Here is a 26,839-nt window from a genome sequence, read left to right on the forward strand (position 1 = left end):
ATCCCTACTGTTTCTGTACATCCACCACTGATGCCTATTGCAATTCTGAAATAGACAGACCACAGCCCCGAGATGTGATTCCAACTACTTCAGTCCATAAGTTATGCACCTCAACTGGCATTTGTAGCATCTTTCCAGAAACAGGAAAGACACTGCTCACAGGAACAAACTGGAGCAGCAGATCCCTTGAGCAAACAGGCCTATGGAGAGTTTGTGGTTAAGTAGCTATAGGTCTGCCATGCCTGGATTAGGAGCTTCACAGATGCTTGTTCTCTGAACCTTTTTCTCCTCCAGGTACCACAGAGACAAACTGTGCACCAACAACAGCAAAAAGGTATTTAAGATCTCCACAATAAAATTTTACTGTTCATGGAAGGCTCAAAAAAGAAACTGAAGATGCCCTAATGCCTTGATTGCCTAGGAGCATCAAAACACACTGGATACCCCAAATATGTCAGTATTTTTGTAGTGTTTGAGGTGCAACAGACTGGCACAAGTCTTGGTGTAACATTTCAACTAGAATTACTGTGTAGGTCAGTGTTTATAGCAACATGTGCACAGGAGTCCTGTTTAAGATCTTAAGCATATCCAGTTAAAAGTCTGTTCTTTTACGTCAATATTTGCATCACTCCTATACCACCTGAAATCTTTGCATGTTCCTGTGCCTTAATCTAGTTGATGACAAAGCCGAAACTACCTCATACCTTGAACACTTTGATCTGGCAGCTTGCAGAATGCAAGTGTTCTGTGTATTCACCATTTTCATTCTGCTTAAAGGTGTCGATTTGCACCCGGAAGGGCACCCCCTTCTCTCCTCCATGTTTCCGTGGAGTAAACTCTGTGCTGATGCAATGTACCTGGCAAAAGAGAAACTGTGCTCATCTCTGGAGACAGCTGGAACCTGTGCTCATCTGAATTTCAGATACTGCCTGAACATGAGGTTTTGGCTCCTCACAAAAACCTAAGAGGCAGAAGAGCTTGTATGTTTTCATTTCTGTTCCTTTTGACAAAATAATCAGAACAAGCAGTTCAGAAAGAAACAGGGCATCAGGAAAAGCACCCTTTAAGTAAATCCCTCATTTAGATTAAAAACAGATTGTTGATGCTCAGAATGAGAAACAGTCATGAAAGAGGAAAGCAAGGAAAACAGGTTATGAACAGTTTTCTCAAAATAAAACCTATGCTTAGAAAGCAACACCAGTGTCTGAGTACTTTTTTAAAGAAAATCCTGGCAGTAGCAGGTAGTACTCCAACATTAACAAGTAGCCAGTGAATTGATTTAGCGAGTATCCTACAAATTAATTACACATGATTATTACAAGTTAGTAATTATCATTACCACTCTTCTCTATTGTTCATGTACTGGCTATTTTGTCTCCCCAGGTCTTTAAAAGATATCTAACCACTGTATTTAGCACAGAAATATGATTTATCTCTTACCTGAATGAATGCTGAAGCCCTCTTTGACGGATCCCAGAGAAATTCAACAGTGTTCAGCTGGGTTGGGCTAGCCCTGGGATCCAAGATACCAACTGACAGCGGGATATCTGTAGAAGAAAACCCCTAAAATTTTAAAAATATTAAATTGAAGAAGAGAAAGCATTTCCATACAATCAGAACATGCATGTGAAAGCGAAGCCATCAAAGACAGCTCTACTCGGGACCTATAGCGCTAGATCTCCTTCCCTCCCAAAGACATACAGGATTCTTAGGAAACCTAAACACTCATGCAAACACTGCATGCACCACTCACGTCCCCAGCAGAGCAGAGGTGCCACAATGAAATAGCCTCACCTATATCAAGGATGCGGTCCCCAGGCCGACTCCACCTCCAGCCCTCGAGCTGCTGATGCTCCGTGTACTGCAGGCGGCGGTCGTGGAAAACCACACGAATTATACTCTGTTAAAAAAAGACAGCAGCATGAGCAATGGCATCCAGAACCCTCTCTCAAGATGACTTTGGTTTTCCAGAGTAGAAGCAAAAGCTGATCTGTTATGCTTCTCACCCCCATTGATGAGGAGAGTAGAAGGGTCCCCCTAAGAGACCCATCATCATGGGTATCAAATTCCTAAGGGACCCCTGAGAGAGAAACACACTTCCCCTTTCACAGGGCACATCTTACAGGAGTAACACAGCCCTGTACAGCTTTCTGGGATTCACTCTGGAATTCACTATAGCAATGTCCACCTAATCTTAGGTGTCATGGCATGTAAACATCACTATTTTGCCTCAACACCAAAAAAGGCTCATATGGGGGTAATATTTAATGAGTCTGTACCATGTCCCAACCCCAGTATATCCCGTTGTGATATGCAAATGTGGAAGTCAGCTCACCTGTCCCTGTCCCAGTGGAGCTGACATGTCCAGACACCTTGTCAGTGGGAATTAAACTTTATTCCAGCCATTAGGAGCCATTCATAGGATTTGCCCCAGAATAGTGAAACAAGGGAAGGTAGAGTAGGAAAGCATCTGTAACAGCAGACTGGTCTGCAATGGTGCAGCCATGCCAATAACTGGAGATAAAAGGCTGGAATAAAGGCAATCCCCAGGGCAGACAAGTCCTAAGTACTCCTAACTGAAACATTCTTTTGTATATTCACAGTGCTATACTTATGTGAGTTAATGACCCCTAACATCCCAGTTTCTCAAGCCCACACTCTTGCTGGGGACTTCTGTATCAAGTGAGTGAGAAACTTTTGCCAGTGAACCTGAGAAATGCCTAAATCAAACCCTAGCTTCAAGATGCAAACATGCCACAGTGGGAACACCTGCAAAATTGGAATCCCAATCCACATACTACCTGAAATGGGCCAAAAGACAAACAGAGAACGGCCTAAACTTGGACAACAAATCCAAATTGGAATACTAATTTTGCAACTAGTTCCCACTTCTCAAAGGAAATCCTGAGGCAGAAAGTCAAGAATTGAAGGTTGGATCCAGAACCAGGGTCCAGACCAATGTTTTTGAATTTGAACTGTTTTGGCAGTGGAGGAAACAACAGGAAAAAGTCCCCCAAACCAAATGATCAAGTTCTATATGTTCATCATTATGCTCATTACCAAAGTAAACCAGAGCTATACAGAATCTACCTGGCAGAACTATGTAAACACCTGGGCCCTCCATTTGGCATGTAACAACCCAGGCATGCTGCTGTGATTCAGCAGGGAGACAAGTCTGCCTCTCCACAGCTTTGACCGTGTTCACCACTGAACTTTGGGATTCCCCTGAACCCAATATTCATAGTGAAACTCTGGGGTCATGATCACAAATAGAATAAAGGTCGCCCTGAAGCCCTGCAAAGCCAAGCTGCATAGTCCCATGAAACTAGCACTCAACAACTCCATCACCCCTGCTTCCATTAAAAACAATGGCAAAGTGCTTTCCATTGTCTCAGTGGGAGCAAGGTCAGGCCCTTCATTAAAGGCTGTATGTAGTAGCAGGAAGAAAAGAAATCTATGTTTCTCCTTACCTTTACATATTTTGTGTTTAAATCTTGAAACTCTCCCAATTTCCTATTCTCAAGTAGACGGATTTCATAAGACTGACCTAGAGTTTAAGGAAACATTTCCAAGGTGTTTAATATGTTGTAGCAATGAGAGAGTCATGCTGGCATTTATGTGGCTGATAAAGCAAACGTTTGATCAGGGAAAGCTTATTTTTGCTAACATAATGCATTTGCCCCAGTAATCGACAGGCACTAAAGCACAGCAGAAATCTGAGGGGAAGGTTTGCCTTTTGGCAGCTAAAAGCTCTGCATTAGGGCATCAATTATATCTGTCTCCCGAGGCTGCTATGGTTTTCTGGTCACCCTCCAGAATGTCACCGGGGTGCTTGAGGCAGTTGTCCCCCCATGCCACATGGCTGTAACAGCACTGCCTCTGCCTCCCTTCTGCCAAAGCAATTCTGCCAAAGCAGTGCTTGTTCGAAGAGGTGCTGGCACAACAGGTCCAGGAACAATTCTGCAGAGGATGGCAACTGGGGAAAATCTTGCAATCCTCAGGGAGCAGTCAGGCCTGTAAGGTGTTTTGGTGAACCACAAAAAAAAAGTTTCATAAGGCCTGGAAAGTCGCTGCCAAGGGCATAAATATTCCTCCAGACTGGTGTGGAGGCAGCAATGGGTATTACAGCATGTGCAAGGACCAGTTCCAGGAAGGGAATACACACTCCCATCACCCCACCACCACCCTCACATAAGGAATTTAGTCAATTCAACAGAATTCAGCTAACTGGTTTATGAAATAACATCTCTTCAAGGCTGACAGCAGACAAAGGAGGCTGATGTCTCAATACCTTACACACAGAAATGACTAAGACAGTACAAATGCTCACTGTACTACACCAAGTCTTTACAATAAGCCAGCAACCAGTACCAAGGCAGGGTAGGATCATTAGGATTAATGGAGCATATGTGTACCTTATGGCTAGCTTTTCTTGTTCATCTTGCTATCCTCCCTTTTCCTGAAAAATGCACAGGGTAGGACAAGGCAGGCACCAAGAAGCAGACCAGTTTGGTTTTTCTGGCTCAACCAGTATCTCTGCAGAACTGGCCCTGCAGAAAACTGCAAAGCAGATCTATCTCCCTCTAAGCAGTTTCTACCAGCAGAGACAAAAATGCTGAATTTTCAGATCTGGATTTAGAAATGGGAAACTTATGACAGCAGATGTGTCAGAAAGGCAGACTGCCTTTTGAGAATCCCACCTGCATGGGCACAGACCATATCCACAGAGCACAGAGATAATTGTGCTTATTCAGCTGGCTGGCAGATAGCAAAAAGAAAAAAAAGGAAGGACAAAAGAGGGCATATTGAAGCCCCAAATGTTTGCACAACAGCCCTTCTGATGTTAGCAGGAGTTCTGCAAACAGGAAATGACCCCTGAATCCAGCAAGTGACTGAGAGCATGGGGAGAACAGAGAATAAACCACATGAAGTACCAAAATAACCATGGCAACATGCACCGATCTTTACCCATCTCCTGGCACATGAGTAAAACAAATTAAAACAGTGACCTGCTTCTGAAGACTGCTAGACAACAAAAGTAGATTTTGTAAACCACAGTCCTGAAATTGAGGTCTTCCACACTTAAACTCACAAGACTTTCCAATGCTTCCATTGATACATGTTAATATTGTTCACCTGGCAAATTTTAGAGATATGTACAGCATCAATTCTGTTATATTAGCATAAAAAAGATCAAGGTCAGGTTAAAAAAAATGGGTTTCTCTCAGAATCATAGAAAAGACCCTTTAGACCATCAAGTCCAACCATTAACCTAGGAATGCCAGGTTCACCACTAAAACATGTCCCTAAGTGCCACATCTGCTGTGCTATGCACTTGTATGTGCTGTTCATGTTTATCTATGTTGGCTGCTCAGTGGTTCACTCTGGAGATACACTTCAGCTACAGAGTGATACAGTTCATCATCTTGAGCCCATTCACATAGCCAAGTATCCCTTGCACTTACAGTTCATTCCCAAGCAGGTATGAGGCTAATTAATCATTACAGAATATTAATTTAGGTTTTGAAAGCAAGAGACAGTAAAAGACATCTGTGATTGTACTCAGGGGTAACAAGGACAGCAAAATGTAGTGGTATGAGCTGTGCTATGGAGGAAGGCAGTGGTCAAACCAGAAGCATTGTCAGCCACTCAGCAAGTATCTCAGGAATGAGCAGGTTTTTGGGACACCCTTGTGCACTGATACACTCTCGCTCTTTGGTCAGCCTGATCTGCTTAACTTAAGTTACAATGAGACAAAAGAAAAGAACGGGTATAAAAGCATCATCCATATTCCTTTCAAACTAGCATCAAGCACTCAAAAACTCTGCAGCACGCCATCTCTGACCCCCTTGCAGGGATAGGGGCAGAACTGCAGCCTGGAATGCAGTAGGCACCACACATCCCCACCTGACAGGAGTGATTCACCTTGGAGGGAGTCAGAAACAGATCCTGCAGACCAGTGAAATAGAAACTGCAGTGTAGACAGAGTTAATATTAAACAGAAAGCCAAAGAGGAAATAACATGCTTTGATGAAAGATATATGGGTCATCTGATGGAAGCCCTGGAATGCAGTTTATGCCACGAAAAGCCTCAATCAAAATGGTATTTTATGCTAACTGCTTTCCCCTTGAACTCTGAATGTTTAACTTGAGTTGCTACATGATTATCAAACAAGACTGCTCCCAGCCAAGCTTCAGAAAACATGAGGGTATTTTCTCCTTGCTGTGAAACTCTATCAGTGAGAATTTGGTCCCAATTCCTCAAAGTTCCCTTATCTATCCATCTTCTGGCAGTGGTTTTTAATTTATTCTCCTTAAAGCTTTCTAGCAAATTCATTACTTTGTGGCTTATGGTACCCAGAATTTATTAGCATGGACAGCATTCAGATACTTGTACTTTTATAGCACCAAACTGCTTGGATTATACTTTTTCCTTAGAAAATACCTTGCAAACCTTGTTCACCCTGTATTTTCCACCATTGCTACCAGTAAAACTAGTGAAATAGTGAATTACAATCTCAGCCCTGCAATTATTACTGTAGAGAAAAAAGGCTCTAAAGAATGACCACTTGGATGTTGGAAAACAAAATCCCTTTGTAAAATAAAGCAAATAATAGCAATCTAACCTGAAGGAAGCTGAACTCCCCCTGGCATCAAAAAGGGCAAAGAAGTCACACAAGGCTCTGATAGATCATTTATAAATCCTGCACCGCTGACTCACCAGCACGAGCAGGCACACACTGACAGTTTTCTGCTAAAACTAAATCTGTAACAGATCATTCTTAGTCAGGTGTCCAAATCTGTACAGAAACATGTCTGAAAGTGTGATTAAACAATCTGCACTTCCAGTTCTCAAGTTAAACTACAACTAGCTAAGCCCAAAACAAAGCTGAAATACAGAGTTCCCCTATACTGAGTTTTTCCATGTGTCTCAGAGGGAAACACTGATAAATACCAGTGCTGAGACGAACAGTGATTTGATTGAACAGCCCAGGCCAGGTGTAATACTGGGCACATGCACAGGGGCACCTAAAGCACTTCTGTCACCACCTGAAATGAAGGGGACACTTTGCAAGCAATCCCCAGCACAGCTGATGCTGCAGCAGCCTCCTGCACAACTGTGTGACCCTGTGCTCCCCTCACTCACCACAATCCTTCTTCGCTACCTCAGGCAGAGAACAGGACAGTAATAATACTCAGAAAACCACAACACATTCCTGAGATGCTGTTTGTGTCCCAACTTCACTGAAAGCTTCAGGGGCACCAATAAAAACCTGGGCAGGTGAAAATATACTCAATACACTGTAATTTCTATTTTAAACAGACATTCCCTGGGCAAAAGGAAATTCATGTAATCTCCTCCTAGGCTAGAGCTTGAGCAACTCACTTTACAAACTAAGTAGTACCCAGTAAAATAGCAACCACCCAGGCCCAGAGAGTTCCTGGTTCATAATTTATGAAGCAATTTCACCTATCTGAAGGAGGATTTATAGACTGCTTACTTTTTCAAACTTGCATTGTCTTTGATAATTAAAACACATTAAATGTGGGCATGGCCACTTAATGTGGGGCCAGTAGAATTTAAAGTCAAGCACTTACTACAGATGAAAAATAATTCTGTTCAACACAGGAATGATATCACCTGCTCAAAAGGTACAAGTTTAACAGCTTACTGATTTCCATGGAATTTAGACAGCCACAGAAATTTTAGGCAATTTCTGAATACAAAAGATTATCACTATTTCAAGCTCAAAGTTACATTCTGTTCAAATGTCATTTTACTACACAACCACAATATCCTGTTTGCTTTTCTTTGTTTTGGTGTTACATTTCAGGGGCCACTTGCACTATGCATTTTGTGGTTTTCTGCACAATACACCGATAAAATACACTCATTTCCAATTAGGATGCTGATGTTCCAGGCTGATATGACTCAGGCCTTACTTAATCTAACAAAGTAGCCTTTCCAGAAATTAATTAAACCCTAACCTTTGAATCAGCAATATCCCCAACTAAAGTCTGTGGAAAAGGGAAAAAAAGCCCCAAAAAACAACAGTGTCCTCTTTCTCAGAATAGATCCACATAGCACTAGACAGAACCAGCCTGGAAACTGTTTGATTATTAAGCCAAGCCAATAAAAATTCCATTTAGCAACTTTATATGGACATCCTAAAGAGCGCACAGATAAAGGCAAAGGAATGCTGACAGTCAAATGCACCATGCAGAAGGAGGGGGAGGGAAGAAAAACCCCAAGCATTTATCATACCAAACCAAAGACTATCCAGCAGGTGATCCAGGAGGATCACCTTTGAAACAGCCAAACACAACTATTCACAGCATCAGGCACATACAAAGATTTTTCTGACAAGAAAGATTAATGAACCCTCAGGGTAAACACACAAGAGTGGCAGAGCTGGCATGTGAACTTGCATGCTTAATGATACACACCTTTTTAGCCAGTCACAAGCTAAAATAAAAATTAGCATAAGACTTGCTCGTGTCCCATGTGTGGACACTCTGCAGGACAAGAGGCAAAAGCAGAACCCTCAATCCCTGAACCACAATGACAGTGAGATATTCTGCAGTTGCTTGCTGTAGCCTCCTTTGACAAGATGCTGTAGATGTTTATCCAGTGGATATTTTGAATTCACCAGCTACACAATAGGCCACCCTGGAAGTTCCCACTATGCTAGGAACATGGAAATCCTGCAAAGGAGGACAAGCTGTGGGCCAAGAAATGCAAAAGGAACACTAGAGTCATTCTAACACTGCAGGCCCATCTTGCCCCACATCCCATCTTCAACACAGCAGTCAGAGATGGAGCAGGGTCAATAAAGCCAGCCTTTTCTTCCTTGCCATATCTTCTCAGCTTCTGGTATTCAGAGTCCAGACTGCATCTACATTGAGCTGCCCAGCCATGACCAATGCTCATTAACTCTTTTGTGTGGTCTCTTTCTGAATTTGCTTGTACTGTGGCCATCAGAACCACAATTTCCACACACCTTGCTTTATCACTGACAGTCTGGGCCTTCACCTGCCTCCTGCCTCTCCCCTTGCACAAAGCTCCCTTAGCAACACCGTATTTTGGTACCCAGGGGTTTAACACTGAGGATTCCTGCTCTGCTTGCCCCTACCATCAGGGCAGCAGTGCTACAGGAAGACAGCAATTCAACTCCTAATTCTACCACCACACCACAGAGCTTCACCCTCATTATGTCCCTTTTATGTTTTTCCTCCTTTTACAATGTGCCCCCAACTCAAGGGGGGTTTTTCTTGCCCCCTTTTTCTACTTCCCTACCTCTTTCTTGTGGGAAAGCCAAAGAGCTGCCTGGGAGCCAAGTTCGCTGCAGGAAAATTTCACTGCTCATTTACTATATGAACATTTTTCTGAGTCCTACTCTCTACAGACTTTTGAAGACTGTCTATTTTACAGTGGTGACACTTCATAGCTAACAGGCACTAACAGAAACACTCCTCATTTACAATGGTTTCCACTCAAGAGAGGGAGGTGCATTTAAATCCCCAAAGTCTCACTTTGAATCAAGGACACAAAACAAGCCAGTGGGCACAAAAACTCTTCTAGTTGCTAACTTCACTGTGTGCACTTGGGCTTCTGTTGCATAGACTTCCACTTGATCTCACCTAAGCTAAACCATGTTATAAACTTTGATTTTTAATACAAATTAATCAGAAAAAAAATTATGGACCTCCGATGGAAAGCTGAAAAAAATACCTACCCTTTGAAAATAATTTCTTCCTGTATTTCCACTCCTTCAGCATGTACTTGAAACACCCAGGATTATCTTAGTCACATCTGTCCAGCTCAGAAAACCTCAACCCTCTCTGTGTAAGTAAAAAATACAGGCTTTTTCTGGTTTCAGCCTGTTTTAAGTCAATTTGGACAACAGGTTTTATAGCTTTGAAGGAGTAGCTTTGTGTGTAATATTTACTTGAGTTTCAGATAACTAAAATGAATGGTCCTGGGTGAGGGTGCTGACGAGGGATGCAGAGGAGCTGAGTATGACTCCTGACCCCACCTAGCAGCTCCCTCAGATGCCCCCAGGTGAAGTCCCTTCCTCCACCACATTTCTGCAATAGCAAACTGGGAGAAGCCAGTCCCGCTCCCACCCGTGGCTGCTCAACCAGGCTGCCACCACAGGGCAGGGAAGGGGATGGGATAAAAGCTGACTGTACCTTCCACACACACGTGGCACCAAGCTGGGACAGGAGGAATTTCACTACTTGCTGTCTAGTTTCAGGGACACATAATAAATGCTTCATAGGAAGCAAATAGGAGAAAAAAAAAAGGTGCTTTTTTTCCCCCCTACGTCTTATGGAAAAAAAAGTATGGTCTCTTACAAAAATGTATATTATTCCTACAAAAACAGCCAATCAGGTCAAACCTACAGTATTTCTCAAGCTTCTTACTGCTACCTCAAATGTGAACTTTTAGGGCACAAATTAGAGGAGGCTAATTGGAAAACTTCTATACCACCTCACATTGACAGTAATATTCACACAAACATCAAATCCTGTACAATCAGAGGCAAAAAATTCTTTGTCATAATTAAAGGAATCTCAGATATGGATAATGAGGTAAAGTAAAAAAATTACGTGGAATATCAGGCAAAAGTCTTCCCAATATTTTCATACTTCTTACTACACTCTGAGGAACTTCTGAGCACTCCCTTTTTTCACAGATATTGAAGATTTATGGGGGAACAAAACACAGTCTAGGGGCTTCCAGTAGGATTTGTGCACAGGCTACAATCCAGCAAGCTCACAATCCCGTTTGAATTTCATCCAGATGTTAGCAACAGAAGAAAGGATTACAAAAAGAATAGAAAACAGCCTCTTGGTTAAAAGACAACTGAGATTCTAGCTTCCTCGGGACAACAGAAGTCAGATGCTCTACTTACACAGAGGTGCCCTGTCATCTGAAGCAAGATTCATGGTGAGCTTTGGGATGGTGTGGTTTGGAGACAGGGTTGTTTATCCTGGGCTGCCAAGTGAAGACAGAGCTGCCAAACATATGGGGAAATTGCTTCTAGCACAATTAATGGCTTCAGCTGAGACACCAGAACCTACTCAGAGCTGTCTTCAAAGTCAGGCAGGAGACAAATTCCTTCTCCAAAGATGAAGTGCACCACAAGAACCAAAAACACCAAAAGCCACTTTCAGAAATGGGAAAGACAAATTAGCATTGTTAGCCATTTCATTTTTTAAGCCATCCAAACCCCAGAACAGAGTGGAAAGGGGTCAAGGAGCAGTATGGCATCCCATAACAATTAGGAAGAAGGATGCATGGGTGGGTGGGCAGGAACCAGGAGCACCTGGTACTCACAGTCTCAATGGCACAAAGCCACTGCTGTGCCTGTGGTCGCAGGCAAGGGTGGAATGTTTGTCCACATGGGAGAAGCCACCAGCAGCAGAGCTCCCACACATGCCCAGGGCCTGCTCAGTGGTGGCAGTCACTGTTAGGAAAAGAGGTAGTGCTAGCATGGGACAAAGCAAAAATATCCCCATAAACAGAGCTATAATTAAACCAGAAGCACACACAGCCAGAGCTGGTCACTCAACTTTCTCTATACTTCATTTAGGCAAATAAAGAACCATTCCAGGAAAAGTATAAACATCCAGGCAGTTGTGACCCCATAAAAACTCAATTACGTAGGAGTTAATGTCAATATAAAACAGCATTTTTCATTTACTGTAAAGCTCAGTGTTTAAAACTGGGTTCTCTTGCTGCAGATTAGGCAACCAAATTTGAGCTTTAGACTTTTTAAAGGAGGCAAAGGTTCTCTTCTTCCTCCTGCTGTAAGCAATTTCATCTCCTACTCAAACAATCAGGCATCTACTCCAAAGTACCCTCTTGCCCAGTGCTTCCTGCACCTTTCTTTGGAGAAGCAACCTGAGCACATCTATAGTTGAGCTGAGGCAGGACAACACCTAACAGATTTTAATGCAGCACCATTTAAAATGTATCAATTTATGCACACACATCTTGAACCCGGATATATGCCTTGGCATTTTGGGGCTGAAATTTGGGCTTTTGTTTAGGTGTGACCCAGACTCAAGTCCATCATGAGGTTTATGAGGCATCACTTGCTAATGCACCTCTACAGCAACACTCCCAAAATCACAGGTTCTCTCAGATATTAGTGGATTTCCTTCATGGCCTGGGTTTTTGGCTTGTTTGTCTTCTGAACCGTGCAGGACTGGCACTAAGGCTGACTCCTGGTAGACACCATAATGCAGGGGGGTGTCCAGCCTTCCAAACCCCAGCCAGCTGTACACTAAAGTCTTTGCAGAGCCAAGAACCACAAGTCACACACTGCAGATCGGGAGAGCTGAACGGAGCCCAAGGAAACTTTACAGCCAGATGACGGCGAAGTTACTGTGAAATACCTCTGGACTCTGGGCTGGATCTCTCACACAGCTCTCAGTGACCTTCTGCCACCAAACTTAGCCTCCCTCCATTTGAAGTAATTACCATCTGAAGTTCTGAGCCAGCCCAACACTGGTCATGAAATAAAATCATGACTTGAACAGCTCACAGTCCACATGTGGTTCTGGCACTACAAGCTGATTCCCCTGGGCAATGACTTTCAGGTTTTTGTGATTTTTGACATTTTGTTTTTCACAATAATGACTTTATTCCTCAACTTTATTAGCATTCAGATCTACTGTACACAGTGCTTGTTTCCTCCACATTCCTTCTGCGGCAATTTCTGGAACCACCTTTCATTGCACCCAATTCTGTCCGTGTTTGAAACTGGTTTCAGCCAGCCATGGTGAAACCACACCCCATATGACCATGGAATATGCACTGCATCAAGCCATCTTGCTGAAGCAGTGGTTTGTAATATGGTTGCTGGTTGATTGTTTGCTTGAAAATTCCTATCCACAAGAGACACTGAAACAGTGCTAAAAGGCAGGCTAGTTCCAGAAACGTTAGGATGTTTGTGCTGCAGACTTCTGGACAATGTAGTTCTTGTTGACAGATGTGATCCCCGACCAAAGGAGAAATGCCAGCAGCAGCTTCCAGTGCAAGGACAGCACCTTTACCAGTCTCATGGACTGAAGGTGGAGTGGTATTGAGACACCTTACTAATAATGTACTTTGTCCCATCAGATGAGTAATCCTCCTGAGATCCAGTAAAGACCTCTTAATGAAGGAACTGCCCTAAGGATCAACAAACTAATACTGAGTTCAATTTGGCTCCAGTCTCCCAAAGAATGTGGGAAGGCAGGAGAGGAAAGAGATTGGGACTGACAAGTGTAATGAGTCAGTCTTTGGAAACCAAGCTACAGATCTGACTCTAGTTACCTCATTTACAGGCTGGTTCTAGAGTTGTGGCCAGAGAGCACTCATGGTTTCAAACCGGAGCAGAAAAACTTGGGACTCTGCCACTGCTGAATGTCCCCAAGTCAACTTAACAGCTAAGCTCACTTTGTTATGCTCCCTCACAAATCCTTCCCCTGCCCCTTTGTGCAAACACTGCACTCTGGTTTCCAGTCCTCTCAGCCTCCCTCCTTGGGGAGAGTCCAGACCAAAGATCTCTTCCTCCTCCACCCCACTGACCATCCCTCTAGGTCTATCCCGCAAGAAGCAAGGCTCAAGAGAAGCCATTATGCTTCACAAGTCTGGAGCCCTCTCCCACATGCACACAAACACAGCCACAGGACAGTCCTCTTTCCTAGCCAATATGAAGTCTTTTCAGACCCCACACGGAACTCTCCACTGATTCCTCTTCCATCTCTGCTACTCAACATGGCCTTCAGTTTGCTACCCAGTACTTCCAGCTTTCCACAGCCCATAGGTCAGGTCGGTCAGAGCTTTCTTCCATGCACTTCTGCATATGGACATTCCTGAGCTGGTCCACTCACCACCACTGGAACCTGTCACGTGTGGAGAATGTGTTCCAGAGCAGGAAGCAGAGCTGCTTCACAGTGACAAAAGGTCATAACTGAGTGGTGAAGAGCTAAAGCTGAGAAGGAACATTTGAACAGCAAGAATCACCTAGCAAGCAGAAAACCCCAAAGCCCTTACTCACAGTTTGAGAAAGCAACCACAATGGATGTGAATTGCTTTGTTGGGGCTGCTGGGACAGCCACTGTCTTTGTACCTACCTTACTATAAGCCAGCCATGACTGACACACAGGCAGGGCAGAGGGACATTCATTAATGAAGTTACCCATTTGCTAAAGTAATCCATCACAACACTCAAGAAGGGAAGTCTTATGTAATAGTGCTTGGCCAATCCATGACAAACACAGAGGGAGGTTAAGGTGCAAGAGGTGTCCCTTTGCTTACAGCCAGCACAAGGTGATAAGGTACAAGGAATGGTCCTGAATTGCTTCATGAGATGTGGCACTGCAGCTAGGTCACAGTGCTTTGTAGTCAGCCAGTTCTTCTCCCATGCCACAAGCATTGGTTCCAGAAACTTCAGCTGCCTCAAGGTCCCCTTCACACACCTCCTCAAGCTCATAGAACATAACTCTACTAAGGGGATTCATTTTCTGACAAAGCCTTTTAATCCTCACCCCTTTTTAACCCATGGCAATGTTCTCACCAATAGCCCACTAACAGAAACTAGACAGACCAGCTCAGCCCCTCTGCACAGCTCTTGCCAGCCCCATCCCTGCTTTGCCCCTCCAGGCCTGCCCACATTCATGCTCTTCTGTATTCTGCAAATACACATCCCACCTCGAGGGGTGAAAGACAGATGATGTCCAAGAAATGACAACAAAGCAGGAAGCACTGTCAAGATGTAACAGTAGACAACTCCTTGCAATAGTAAGCAGGACAAAGCCTAACACAACATGGTCTATATAAAAGGCAGTAACAGTCTCACTTTACAAAGGAAAACATGGATTGCTCCAGTCACGCAATTTTTTAAAAAACTCACGGTATTGCACTAAGAGTTGTCTAACTTTTTCCCTGCCAAGGTAAAAAAAGTAGGCACTGCTTCAAGTATGCTAAAATATTTGGCTGTCAACAGATTTTCATTTTAAAAAATCTTTTATTCCAGTAGGAAAGAATTGCGTTTCATAGGAAGACTGATCTCAATCTCTCAATTGATATGTCCCATTATAATCTCCTGGGATCTGCTGTGTTTAGATGACTAAATTGAGATGACAGAGTCACATATCCCAAGCATCTTTTGATCCTGAGAGACAGAACAGTGCCAGCTTATGTGACAGGAAATACCTCGTTCCTTGGGTAGAGCCTGATCTTTCTGTGGGGGTTCTATGAGTCTACCAGCTGTCAACACAGATCCAGCAGCCAGCTGCACCTGAGCTCAGAGACCAAGGGAGGTCAGGGCTCTGATTTCAACCAGCATTAAGAAAAATCTATCCAGAGAGGCACCCAAGTGGGCATCCTACTCAGGGCATGAAGCTTAGACATGAGGCAGTATCCTGAGGCAGGAGAGGATCTCAGTGACAGGGCAGACAGCCTTCAGCTTGTTGTTAGGCCCTTTCTTACAGCCTGGCAGAAACTGAGTGAAAATGTGTTTTAGCATAATCTGTGCATGGAGAGGTCTCATCCCCTCAAGACCCACACACAGGAGGTGCCGCAAAGCAACAGCCAAACACCAACCACAGATGTGTCTGCACAAATGCTGCCAAAGGGGGGAAAAGAAAAGAACACAGAGAAACAAAGTGCTTATCCAGGAGTACCAACCACTCTGTGAGGTCTGCTATAGAGGACCCTGCTGCACTGAACCCCGGCAACTTGTCAAGTTAGGCACAGAGCAGAGCCACCAGCCTGTTGGAGAGATGCCACCGCCCAGACCTCAGAGCAGCCCTTGGATACCTGCTAAATCATTGCCTGGCTATGCCCTCCAGCAGTGCCAGGGGACTTGCAGTGGTACGAGCCCTACCCAGTCCATCATCAAACTGGCCTTGTGAGATGAAGGCAGGAGACTGCAGCTTAAGGTGTGTGAGATCAAGCCAGTATTTTGCCACAGGGAACTGTGCATGCTGTAACACTGCCTTAAGCCAACAGTTAATCAGTGGTATTTCTTTATTTTAAAATAGTTGATAATCTGGTACATAAATGTGGAAAATTAAATATTCCTCCTTTCCTCCACCCCCCTCCCCACTTCTACCCCTCTTTTCCCATCCCGCTGCCCTCCCAGTAAGGCAAATTATGGGATCACATCTCATGAACTGTTCCCAGGAAACATCCTCTCCTTCAGTGTACTGCAGACCCTACCTTGGTTGAGGTAGGTCAGAGTCTCCTCGTGCAGTTTCACGGCGGGGGAGGTGGCTGTGCAGAGGACGTACTGAAAGGGGGGCAGCTTGGCATCGTTCTCAGGAGACAGCTGCGGCTCCTCCTGCTTGAAGATGGGCAGCGCAAGCACATCTCTGCAACGCACAAGTTACACACAGTCAGAAGGAGTTTATGGGCTATCCTAGCCTCAATCCGCATCTGCTTCTCATGATCTGAGATAACAGGATGGTCTCTGGAGAAACACCGGGTTAAAATGGCTAAAAGAAGGAAGAGTTTGGCCTGTTTAATATAACCAGGCAACTTCTGCATCTAAGATATCAGCACTGCACGGAAAAGAACGTAGCGCTGGCAAAACAGAGTATGTCTGAGAACTAATGCAAGTTTTAAGAAATAAATCAGATTCACTTTTCAGTTAAACAGTCTTCTTGACAAGGAAAAACTATATCAAAATAGAGCCTTCATCCTTGTGGACATACTTGATTTAAGAGTTCTCAGGTTCTCAGACAAAAGCCTTTCAGAAAAAAAAAAAAAGGCAAGAAAGGGCACTTTGACAGCCAAAAGTCAGATCAGTAAAACGTCTTCAAGCAGCAGCCATGGGTGGGAAGCAGACAACTCTGGTGTACAAAGGAGATATTCAGGTAAATGACGGCATGCACAGCTGGATTAATTTATTCATAACATCTCCTTGCATTCTAGTAAACCTGGTTCGAGGGAATCACACAGCTCTTAAGTCAGCACTGGGCTACCTTTGTAAATGCACACCCAGATGTGTGGGAGCAGCTTCACTAGGACCGGCACACAGCCCCAGCTCCCACTCCTTTACAAAATGCTGATAGTGACCTGCCTGCTGCTTTAGTCCCAGGCTGATCCCAACCCACACTAATCCCCAAGCAGAACTGGTATTAGCAAGGCTGAGAGCTCAACAAATGATGAGTTGATTAGTACAAAATGAGATGTCAGGAATAAGCATCCTTATCTCAGCCTGTCTGATACTGAAGAACCACATTAGCCTTCCCATGCCACTAATGCTGCTGATCACTGTGTCCACCTGCTTAAAACATTAATACCCTTCCAAATTAGGAGGATTATACTGAACACAGTGACAATTCAGAACAAGTGATTCTTTTTCTCCTCTATTTCTTCCAGATTCTCTTTACACAGGCTGTAGCTCTGCTCCTTTTGACAACCCCATACACAAAATGCTCCAAGAAAAACCATCCAGCACGTACAGGCACGCAACCTGAAAGGGCATTAAGAATTTTTTCCTTGCCTGTTCAGTTAATGATCCACTTATAGCACTCACAACCTTGAAGGCTACCCAGGTCATCAGTGAAACAGTGCAGCAGTTCAGAGTAAACTGCTCAAGCGCCTGGTTCAAACACAGGTACTCCTGTTTAATAGAAAACAATGCCAGAGAGCAAATTGTGCCGTTTCAGATGCAGACAGAAGAAAAGAAACACCCATCTCTGTTTCCATTCTCTCTTCCAACCCCACGCCCCCAGTATTATCAGGGACTCGAAGGCATCCAGCCCCATTTGCTTCCTGGCATTACTGACATAATCACAGCTCTTGCCTAACTGCTGCCACAGAGAGGCTTTTTTTTTCCTTAGTGATGATTTACTACAGCAATGAAGTGACAGAAATGCCTGCAGTAGATTTCTGAAATAGATAGCATTGCTCCACACACATGCAGGATCTGATACTGCTCCGGAGTCATCTCACCCAGCCTGGATGCCAACATTTGCTCCTGAGGATGCCAACATTTGCTCCTAACCTGCTCTGCACAATGCTCTCTGAATGCCTGTGGCTTTGCAGATGAGAACAGGTCAAAAACTCCAGCACGAAAACTCCCGCAGTCTGGCAGAAACAGTGCACAAAATCCAGCCTGGGTTTAAGTGCTGGGGTGAGGAATTTGTACATACACTCACCTGAAACAGTTCAGAAATTTAGGCAAGGGGAAGTCAAAATTTAAATACCATATTTCACATCAGGTTCTCTGCATCCCTACACCTGCCAGCACAGCTGTCTGATCACTGAATTCTGCAAGCACGGAGGAATCCATGACTTGCTTTCTGGAAAGCTTCACCATATTTAAGCTCAAACAAAGCCACACAATCACATTTTTACTCCTAGAGCATTTAAACTAATGGCCTGTGCTATAACTGCTTTCAGTCAAGACCTTCTTAAGAGTTTGACCTTATTGTAAGTGTTTGGAACTTAGAATGAGGTCAAAAGAATTTTTAAGTTATAAGCATATAAGCCATCACAACACTTATTCAACTCTTCACTCAAGAGCAAATCAAGTTTAGGGAAAATCAGGCTTTCACAACAGTTCCTATCCTTAAAAAGAAAAAGAAACGTTGAACCCCTTAAAACTATCCTGATTTTCACCGTTATGCTACAAATTTACAGTTCTGGATTTAAATAACAATTAATTTGCATAACTAGAAGGAGAGAAAGTTAATTGAGAGTTCAGTCAGCTGACAGAACAGAGGGTAAAACATGTACTGAGTTTTCATAAAAAATGAATGAAAATTTATAAGAATTTTTCTGTAGCATTATCTTGCTCCAGCTACAAATACCACTGAAATATAGCAGAACTTACATGAATACACAGAAAGCTCTCAATCTCTACAAAATATAACTTATACAAACTTTTCTTACAGCAATTTCAAATATTGTACTATTTCAGTTTCTTGTAGTCACTAAAAGGCGCTATGGAAAGCCTTCAGAAGGGCATTGCTCAGCAGAAAAAAATGCCCCTGTTAGAAATGCATGTCCTGACACATTCTCATGGAAAGTGAATTGGCCAGAATTAGCCATCTCTACATAAAAAAACCAAGGGTTTTGTTCAACCAACCTCCCCTGAAACATCTGAGGGCATTGTTGCCATAAAAGTGGCTATAGGGATTTTAATCCCAAATCAAACGTACCACTTAACAGAGACAGGTACTCATTAAAACTGAAGTTTGTTCCTAAAACACCAACAGGTCACCTCCATACCAACAGCGTTCCTGACAGAACAGATATCCTTTATCCCCCAGTTAGCACCAAGCCAGCAAAAATAAGCTAATATGTTTTCTGGCCCATTAAACGGAATTTAAATTGTGAAGCAAAGCCTGACCCAGACCTGATGATCTTGTAGCACTCCTGCTACAAATCCATGGAGTTACTGCAGCAGCCTGATCACCATAAACACTCTCTAATGGAGAATACACTGATGCTTCTCTGCTAGTACCATTTTCATTGTCCTAAATTAATCAGATTTGCAAGTGCAAAGCAAGAGAGAACAAGATTTTTGCCACACACATGTTGTGAAACTGAGTTATTGACATAGAGAGAGGAGATGAAGAATCTTGTACGAAGAAACGGAAAAGCTGCCAGAAGGCAAGAATCTCCCAATATTGTATAATTGGATAACAGGGAATTATTATTTAGTCCAAAATAAAATTCCTTTGCAAGTACACTGATAGGCTGCAGGAATAGTCAAGATAGCATGTCTCCCTGAAAGAGAAGCATTATCTGCATTCGAAGTGCTTCCCCCGACAAACTCAATGCTCTCTCAAGAGTGGTTATTTGGGGGTACATTGGAAAGTCAGGGTTCTTGGGCCACAGCCAGGCTCTCCACTGCCACAATTCAGCAAAATCCCACTCCGGCAATCGCCACCAGCTGACGGCTGAGCTTTACATCTTCAGAAGGCAAATAATTCACAAGCACCCAGCAAAAGGGGAACTCCCAAAGTTGCCTGCTTTGACATCGTTTGGAGGGAAGAAACACGGGTTTGTGCTACACATGTCACAGACTATTGTTTAGCAGCCCTTGTACTTAAATTAGGCACATTTAATTAAACGCAACTGTGCGGAGGCAGGAAAAAGCTGGTTTAGGCAAGTTCAGAAAGTGAAATTCTGCGCTTTTCACACATCGTCCTAAAACGCAGAGAAAGAAATCCCATCCCAAGAAAAGTGGGTGCCTTCTCAATTTGCCAGCAGGCGTTTTCCTCAGACCTCTGACAGCGCTCCGCCGCCGCCGCACCTCCTCCCTCGGAGCCGCGCTACCCCAGCCCGGAAAGGACGGAACCCGGCACAAGCAAGAAAGCAACGCTGCAGAGAGCTGCCTACCCAGGCGCTAAAAAATAAAGAAGGGAAAAGAGAAAGCAAAAAAGGAAAACGGTCTCTCGGGCAGAGGGAGCGGCGCTGCGGGGCACCGGGAGGGAAGGCGGCGGGCGGGCGGCCGCGGGATGGGGGCACCCGACCGAACACGCACCCGGTGCCAGGGCTGCCGCCGCCCGGGACTCACCGCAGGTAACTGCCGGTCGAGTGCTGGTTGTAATGCTCCGGCTGCGTGTGCCAAAACAGCATCTTGGGGGCGGCCGGCGGCGGTCCCTGCGCTGCGGAGCGGCGGCCGCGCTGCCCTGCCCGCCCCACGAGCACCCGACACGGCTGCCGCCAACTGGAGCCGCGGCCCCGGCGGCTCCCGGCGCTTTTATGGCCCAGCCCCGGCGGGCGCGGGTTGGCCGGGCTGGGGCGCCGCAGCCCGGCGAGCCCTCCCCCGGCCCGCCCCAGCGCCAGCCCCGGCCCCCGGCGGGCACGGGCCGCGCGGCCCCGGGGCGGAGCGCCGGCCCCGAGGGACGGGCCTGGCCCAGAGCGGGGTGTGAGGGTCCTGGGGGGCCGGCCCCCGGGCGGACACGGGAACCCCAGGGCGGTGTCCGCTGTACTGGGGCTGCCGCCTGGGCTCTGGGCTGTGATTTAAACCGGGCCACTCCATCCTACAGCAGTGTGAAAGTGCTGCTCAGGCTCCTCGGAGGTCCCTGTTTTCTTGTAGTGAACGACAGGTGATGGCTTTAGGCCCGTGCTGTCTCTTACTCTGCCCTGTGCCTCAGGTTAATGCGACCTTTGTGTCAGGGGGTGTTTTCCAACTGAGAGAGCAAGAGGCAAAGTTTGCCAGAGGAGATGGATGAAGAAGAGAGCAGTGTCAGAGACTAAACTCACCTCTAGCCCATTGGAAACCCTCCTGTCCTTTCTACCTCAACTCCCCCACACAGTACGGAGAAATCTGTTTCTTTTCCATTTTAAATTGCAGATCCTGATCCTCACCCACAAAGCTGCCTATAGCTGTCATTTTCTGAAGCCCCTGCTCTCCGGGCACCTTCATGTCCTACCAGTCCTTCTCCGGTCTGATAGATTGGACAGAAGGGAATAAAAGGGGAGAGGGATTCCCTGTTTAGTCATTTCATACCTGGTCTGTCCACCAGCAGAAATGGGAACAGATCCTTAGTTACTCTGAGTCATTAAACATCTTTCAGTCAATTTTTCAGGAGAGGGCTTCCTATCCCTGAGGTTCCTGGTCAAATTTCAGCTGAGAAAAAGGCACTTCCCTCAGGGTACTTGTCAGCACTGGCTGTCAGATTTCACTGTCGAGTGAGTTTTTTCAGATAGATGAATTTTCTATTCTCCTGCCATGATTATAGAATATTGATATTGTGATAGGATTTATAGATCATAGTTAGGTCAAGCCAAATAGAGTCAGATGCAATATAATGATGGTCATTGGTGTTTCGTATCTTGAGATAAAGAACAAGATAGCCTGAAAAACAACTAAGCAGCTTTACAGAGATGTTATGAGTCTAAAAGTTTTTAGGATGCATTTTTTATATCTGCTTGTTAATTTCAGAGTAAGAAATTGCACAAATCAATGAGCCTTTACAGTACCCTCAGTTGCTACAAATTTAGACAAACACTGGCTCTAGCAAAGCAAAATGGCTGGAGTTATCTTTTTTATACACTCGAAAATATTTAGCTCTGCTCACACAACATCTGAGACCTTGATTAAGCAAAGACTATATATAGCTCTTGGACAGAGAAACAAGGCAAAGTTTGCAGAGCTGTCCAAGGACTTCTAGAAATAGTAAATATCCTTCCACAGTTTAAATAGTTAGCTGCACCTACTGGGGAAATATGAAGTCCAGTGTAAAAGTAACTTGCCACACTGTGTGAAACAAAGGACCCCATCAAGTTTGGTGTGATATATTTTCTTTACTATCCTTCTAGAAAATACATATGTTGGAATGAAAATTACTTTAAAATTATTCTACTCATTTCCTCTCCAGCCTGTTGATGAATGTAGAAAATAAAGTCTACTAATTAATTTTACAGAGACTCTGGCAGCAGCTCTGTCTTCTAAATGTTCTCGTCCTTCCCATTCCTTAATCCCATCAGAATCCCATCAGATTCTAAGCCAAATCTGATGAAGAAAAAGACTTCTTTGTTCTTTGTCTACCTCTCCTGAAAGAAATCTCAGCCATTTTCTGGTCTAACTGCTGCTCTTCCCCCAGTGTGGAAGTTTGTGCCACAACATAAAATACCTTCTCCTGGCCTTCAGAACCCACCACATCACATAGGCCAAATCACCCTCTGCACTTCTCTCTCTGGGGCTCCAGCATCTGCTCTTCCTTTTATCTTAACACAACCCCTCACTGAAGAAGTCTTGTCCACCACGGCTTTGTCACCCAAACTTCCCTGTACTCTCCTACTTCCTCCCAGATTAAAGTAATTTCTTTGCTGTGCTGATTGCTTTTCATCTCTCGTTTTAGATGCTTGTTCAATTTGCCATGGTAAAACACTTTGATCATATGATTAAAAGAGATTGATTGAATATTTTGTTTGATGGATTTTTCTACTTGAGGTAATGCTGTGAAGGGACCTTGGGATACTTTTTGTGTTGAAAAAAGGTATTTAAAAACACAGGTGTCTTTTCCTGTAGATGTTTGTACCTGGAAACTCAAGTAGTGTGCCAGTGAGTTCAGTCCAAAAGTTCATTCTGCTGCTTCACTGTTTGTTGCAATCCCTTTAGTTAAGTACTGAGTGGGAATCATCTTTCATCTGCTTCACTGGAGAGTCGAGAGGTTTTGATCAGCTTTTCAACACCTGGAACCAAACTAGCAGAATTTGCAATGAAGTGACTGAGATATTCACATATTCAGTTCCATTTCTGCTCTGGAAAAACAATGTTCCCATTAGCCAAGGGCTAAATGGACTTGAGCATTGTAACACTGTAGAGATGGCTACAGGTCTGTAAAGGGATTGAAACACTTCACTTGCATGAAACTGAAAAGAAACAGAACATCTCCATACCTTTATGACTTCCATTACAAACATCTGAGTTGCTTCTGGGAAGTCTAAGAGGATGTTCTGTATCAGTTTAGCAATTTTTTGTTCACAAAGCCCCAGATAAACTTAAAGGATCAAGGTTGAACATTATACTGTACCCAAGAGCTCCCAAAACCAGACAGTTATTCAGGGATTACTCCACCTCCTTCCTGATTCACAGACCATGGAATCTGGATGGACTGCAGGCATCTGAAATGAGCTGCAGAGACTTACTGAGATGGTCACCCAAGCGCTGAATATGCTCTTATGAAAAATAGTCAGCATGTGCCTTTGTGCTGCCTTTCTGTGTATTTTAGCTCACAGGTTTCCAGCCTTTTGCTTGGGGATCCTCAGGGGAATAATATTGAAGGAGGCTCTCCAAGATAACCAAGAAATGTGACTGGGCTATGACTGACTAAATTTGTTCAACTTTCCCTGGAAAATACTGAAGGCACCAGAAAACAGAAAGGACTCCAAACCTGAGGTTTTAATCAACAGCAATATTATGAATGAAGAAAGGAGCAGCTTTTACACAGCCCTTATTGCTTTAAATTAGAAAAAGCATTGCTTTGGCTTTGACAGGGTTTGGGACTGCTTCCAGTGGCAAGTACAGGCTTTCACAGGTACTGACCCTCAAGTTCTTCTCATCTATTCCATGCTGGTCTACTTTTCAGATGGAAACCAGCCCAGATGGGTTCCCATTGCCCTCTGCTGAGCAGAAGCTCTGGGCAGTGGCTACCACCAGGAGTATGAATGCAATGAATGCAATGATGGTATAACAGCCAAGAAGGAGGACACTGAACTGGAAAAACTGAGAATGAATGAGGTCTTGAAAGTGTGCATTATACTGACAGAAACACAGAGCTTATTTTGGTTTTACAAGAGGAAGATTAACAGGTGACTCAATCATAGTCTATAAATACTCCCATGGAAAATCAACATTTTACAAAATATGCTCCTGAACCTCAGAACAAAGATACAAGAGCCACAGAATAAACACTGCAAGTTAATAAAGTGAGGCTAAGAACATACTGCAGTGAATGTAATCCACCATGAGTGTAACTTTCCCAAACTTTGTGGTTAAAGCCACCTCCTGCCACCCCTATTTTCTAGATATAATTACAGAGTAATTTTTTTCACACGCACATAAAAAAAAGAAAAGAAAGAAAAGAAAAGAAAAGAAAAGAAAAGAAAAGAAAAGAAAAGAAAAGAAAAGAAAAGAAAAGAAAAGAAAAGAAAAGAAAAGAAAAGAAAAGAAAAGAAAAGAAAAGAAAAGAAAAGAAAAGTTGAACAGAAATGAGTTCATTTAGGTCCTATGGCCAGTTTGAGAGAGGAGAGCAAAGAAGCTCATCAGGACTCTTTCTGTCATTACAATCTCTGACGTCTCCTGCCAAAGGCTTCCAAAAGTCACCTCCCTGCTCTACCTCGTGATTGTGGAGCAATGTGTCCCCTTCTCTGACAGCCAAACTGCCCCATGCTCATATGTTGTGATGTGCTGTCAACACAGTCATCCTGACACAATGAGAACCACATTAACTGAACTTAATAGCAAAACAAATATCAGGAAGAATACCACACAGACTGACTTATTTTCTTATTCAAGTCATTCATTAAAACCCTCACCATTTTCTACTTATCAGAGGTCACCATCAAATTTCCAGCTGCCACTAAATTTCCAGGCACAACATAGCACTGATGTATCCACGAGGTCTTTTTGCCGCAGAAATTAAGCCTCATTTGCGAGCTCTCCCCAATGTCATATTAATCATTTTGACTGTCCTGATTTTATCATCAGAATCAAAATTTTCTTTCTTCCTGGTGAACATTTCTTTTAAAGTCATTTTGTCGTGGAAACAAAAAAAAATATTTACACAATGAGGAAGACGGATGATTGGATGACAAAATAAGTGCTTTTTAAATGCTCATTATACATCTATTGGCATTGGCTGTCTCATTGTGAGCTACAGGCTGCAATCGTGGGGACACACAGTAGCCGTGTTTACATTGCTGCAAGAGGGATCTCTGGAGCCAGCAGCACAAGTAGGAAAGCAGCACATGATTTAAAAAAAAATATTAAAAAACTAACAACAGCAGAAAAAAAAAATCATGTATTTTTGGCCAGCAGCAGACACTGACTCTGCAAACAGCTGTGCCCAGAACATGGCTGGGTTTCAGTTCTGGTCCCTCTGCCTGAGGTCACCGTCTGTGCTGCGCTCCTGTGCTGGCTGGAGCAGCGTGAATACATCACACCTCACACACCAGGGTGGCAGAGAGGGGGGACTGTCACTGCCTGGAGCTTTGTGGGGAGCCGTGGCAGGAGGTGAAGCATCGTCACTCAGAGCTGACAACAGCCCAGCTCTGCTCACAGCTCTGCTGCTAGAGGAAGCTTTGCTTCATAGCTGAAAAATTGTAGCTGGGCCAAAAATATCTGTGATGGCTGAGTGTATCCCACATCCGCCCAGCAGCCTGGTCTGCCACCCTGCCCCAAGCACTGGTGTCAGCACTTGCAGGGAGAGGAGAGCAGGGAAAGGAGAGGCCAGGAGCCAGGCTGCAGCAGGAACTGACTGCTTCAGCCAGCTTTGCCCCCAGTGGGTGTGGGAAAGCAAAAGAGGTGCCAGAAGATGTCTAGTCCTTAGATCCCACAGACCAAGGCTGTGTCCTCTCTACTCATGGAAAGGGAGTCCTAAAAGCCTGAACAAGAGGCAGAAGACTCCCTCTGGAGATTTGCAGGCACCACCGAACTGGGTGGGGTGGTTGGCATTCTGAGCACCCATGCTTTGATCAGCAGGACCTCGGGAGGCTTGAGGCCATGAGAAACCTCAGTGAGTTTTGCAGAGCCATGCAAAGCACTGCACCACGCTGGAATAACCCCATGCATCAGCTCAGGCTGGGAACCAGCTGACTGCAGAGCAGCCCTGATGAGGAGGACCCAAGTGTTGTCTTGAAAGATTAAGTACAAAACAGAAGTTCCCCCTTGCTACAAATGAGCAAACCATTCCTCATAATGCAGAGATCAAGGAAAGCTGTCACACCTTCTCCTTGGTGCTGGTGGAACTGCACCTGTTTGAGCCTCCTGTTCACGGTGGAGAGGTTGGACAGATCCAGCAGGTGAACTGCTGAAACACTCAGTAGGGCACAAACCACCTCTCCTGTGAGGAGAGCTTGAAGGCATTAGGCTTGCTGGGTCTGATGATGATGAGGTCAAGACAGGTCCTAATAGCATCCCACTGTGCAAAGGCATTAAAAAAGGTGAGGTCAAGCACTGCTCATTAGCAGCAGTGATCAAGGCAATGTCCACAAGCTGTCACTTGGAGATTAGACTGAGCATTAACAAAAACTTCTTCACCCGAGGGCTGGAACAGGCTACCAGACGGGCTGTGGCATCTCCATCCTTGCAGGTGCTCAAGACAACAGCAGCAGAGCCATGGTTGATGCAGTCCAGAGGAGGCTCCA

General features: G+C 44.4%; 1 protein-coding gene across 1 annotated transcript in view; it reads right to left on the bottom strand.

Moving 5' to 3' along the window:
- TFCP2L1 (transcription factor CP2 like 1) overlaps positions 1–20,784 on the bottom strand; it is a 35,627-nt gene extending 14,843 nt beyond the window's left edge. Inside the window, exons 1-6 of the mRNA XM_005485175.4 lie at positions 20,538–20,784; positions 16,223–16,374; positions 3,471–3,547; positions 1,795–1,900; positions 1,441–1,547; positions 705–857 (exon numbers count right to left, since the gene is read on the bottom strand). Coding sequence (XP_005485232.1) covers positions 705–857; positions 1,441–1,547; positions 1,795–1,900; positions 3,471–3,547; positions 16,223–16,374; positions 20,538–20,599 — 657 coding nt within the window. The 5' untranslated portion in view covers positions 20,600–20,784. The remainder of the gene's footprint in view (positions 1–704; positions 858–1,440; positions 1,548–1,794; positions 1,901–3,470; positions 3,548–16,222; positions 16,375–20,537) is intronic.
- Positions 20,785–26,839: the final 6,055 nt, after the last annotated feature.

Source organism: Zonotrichia albicollis, chromosome 10 (assembly GCF_047830755.1).
Source record: "Zonotrichia albicollis isolate bZonAlb1 chromosome 10, bZonAlb1.hap1, whole genome shotgun sequence".
In the NCBI taxonomy this organism is placed as follows: Eukaryota; Metazoa; Chordata; class Aves; order Passeriformes; family Passerellidae; genus Zonotrichia; species Zonotrichia albicollis.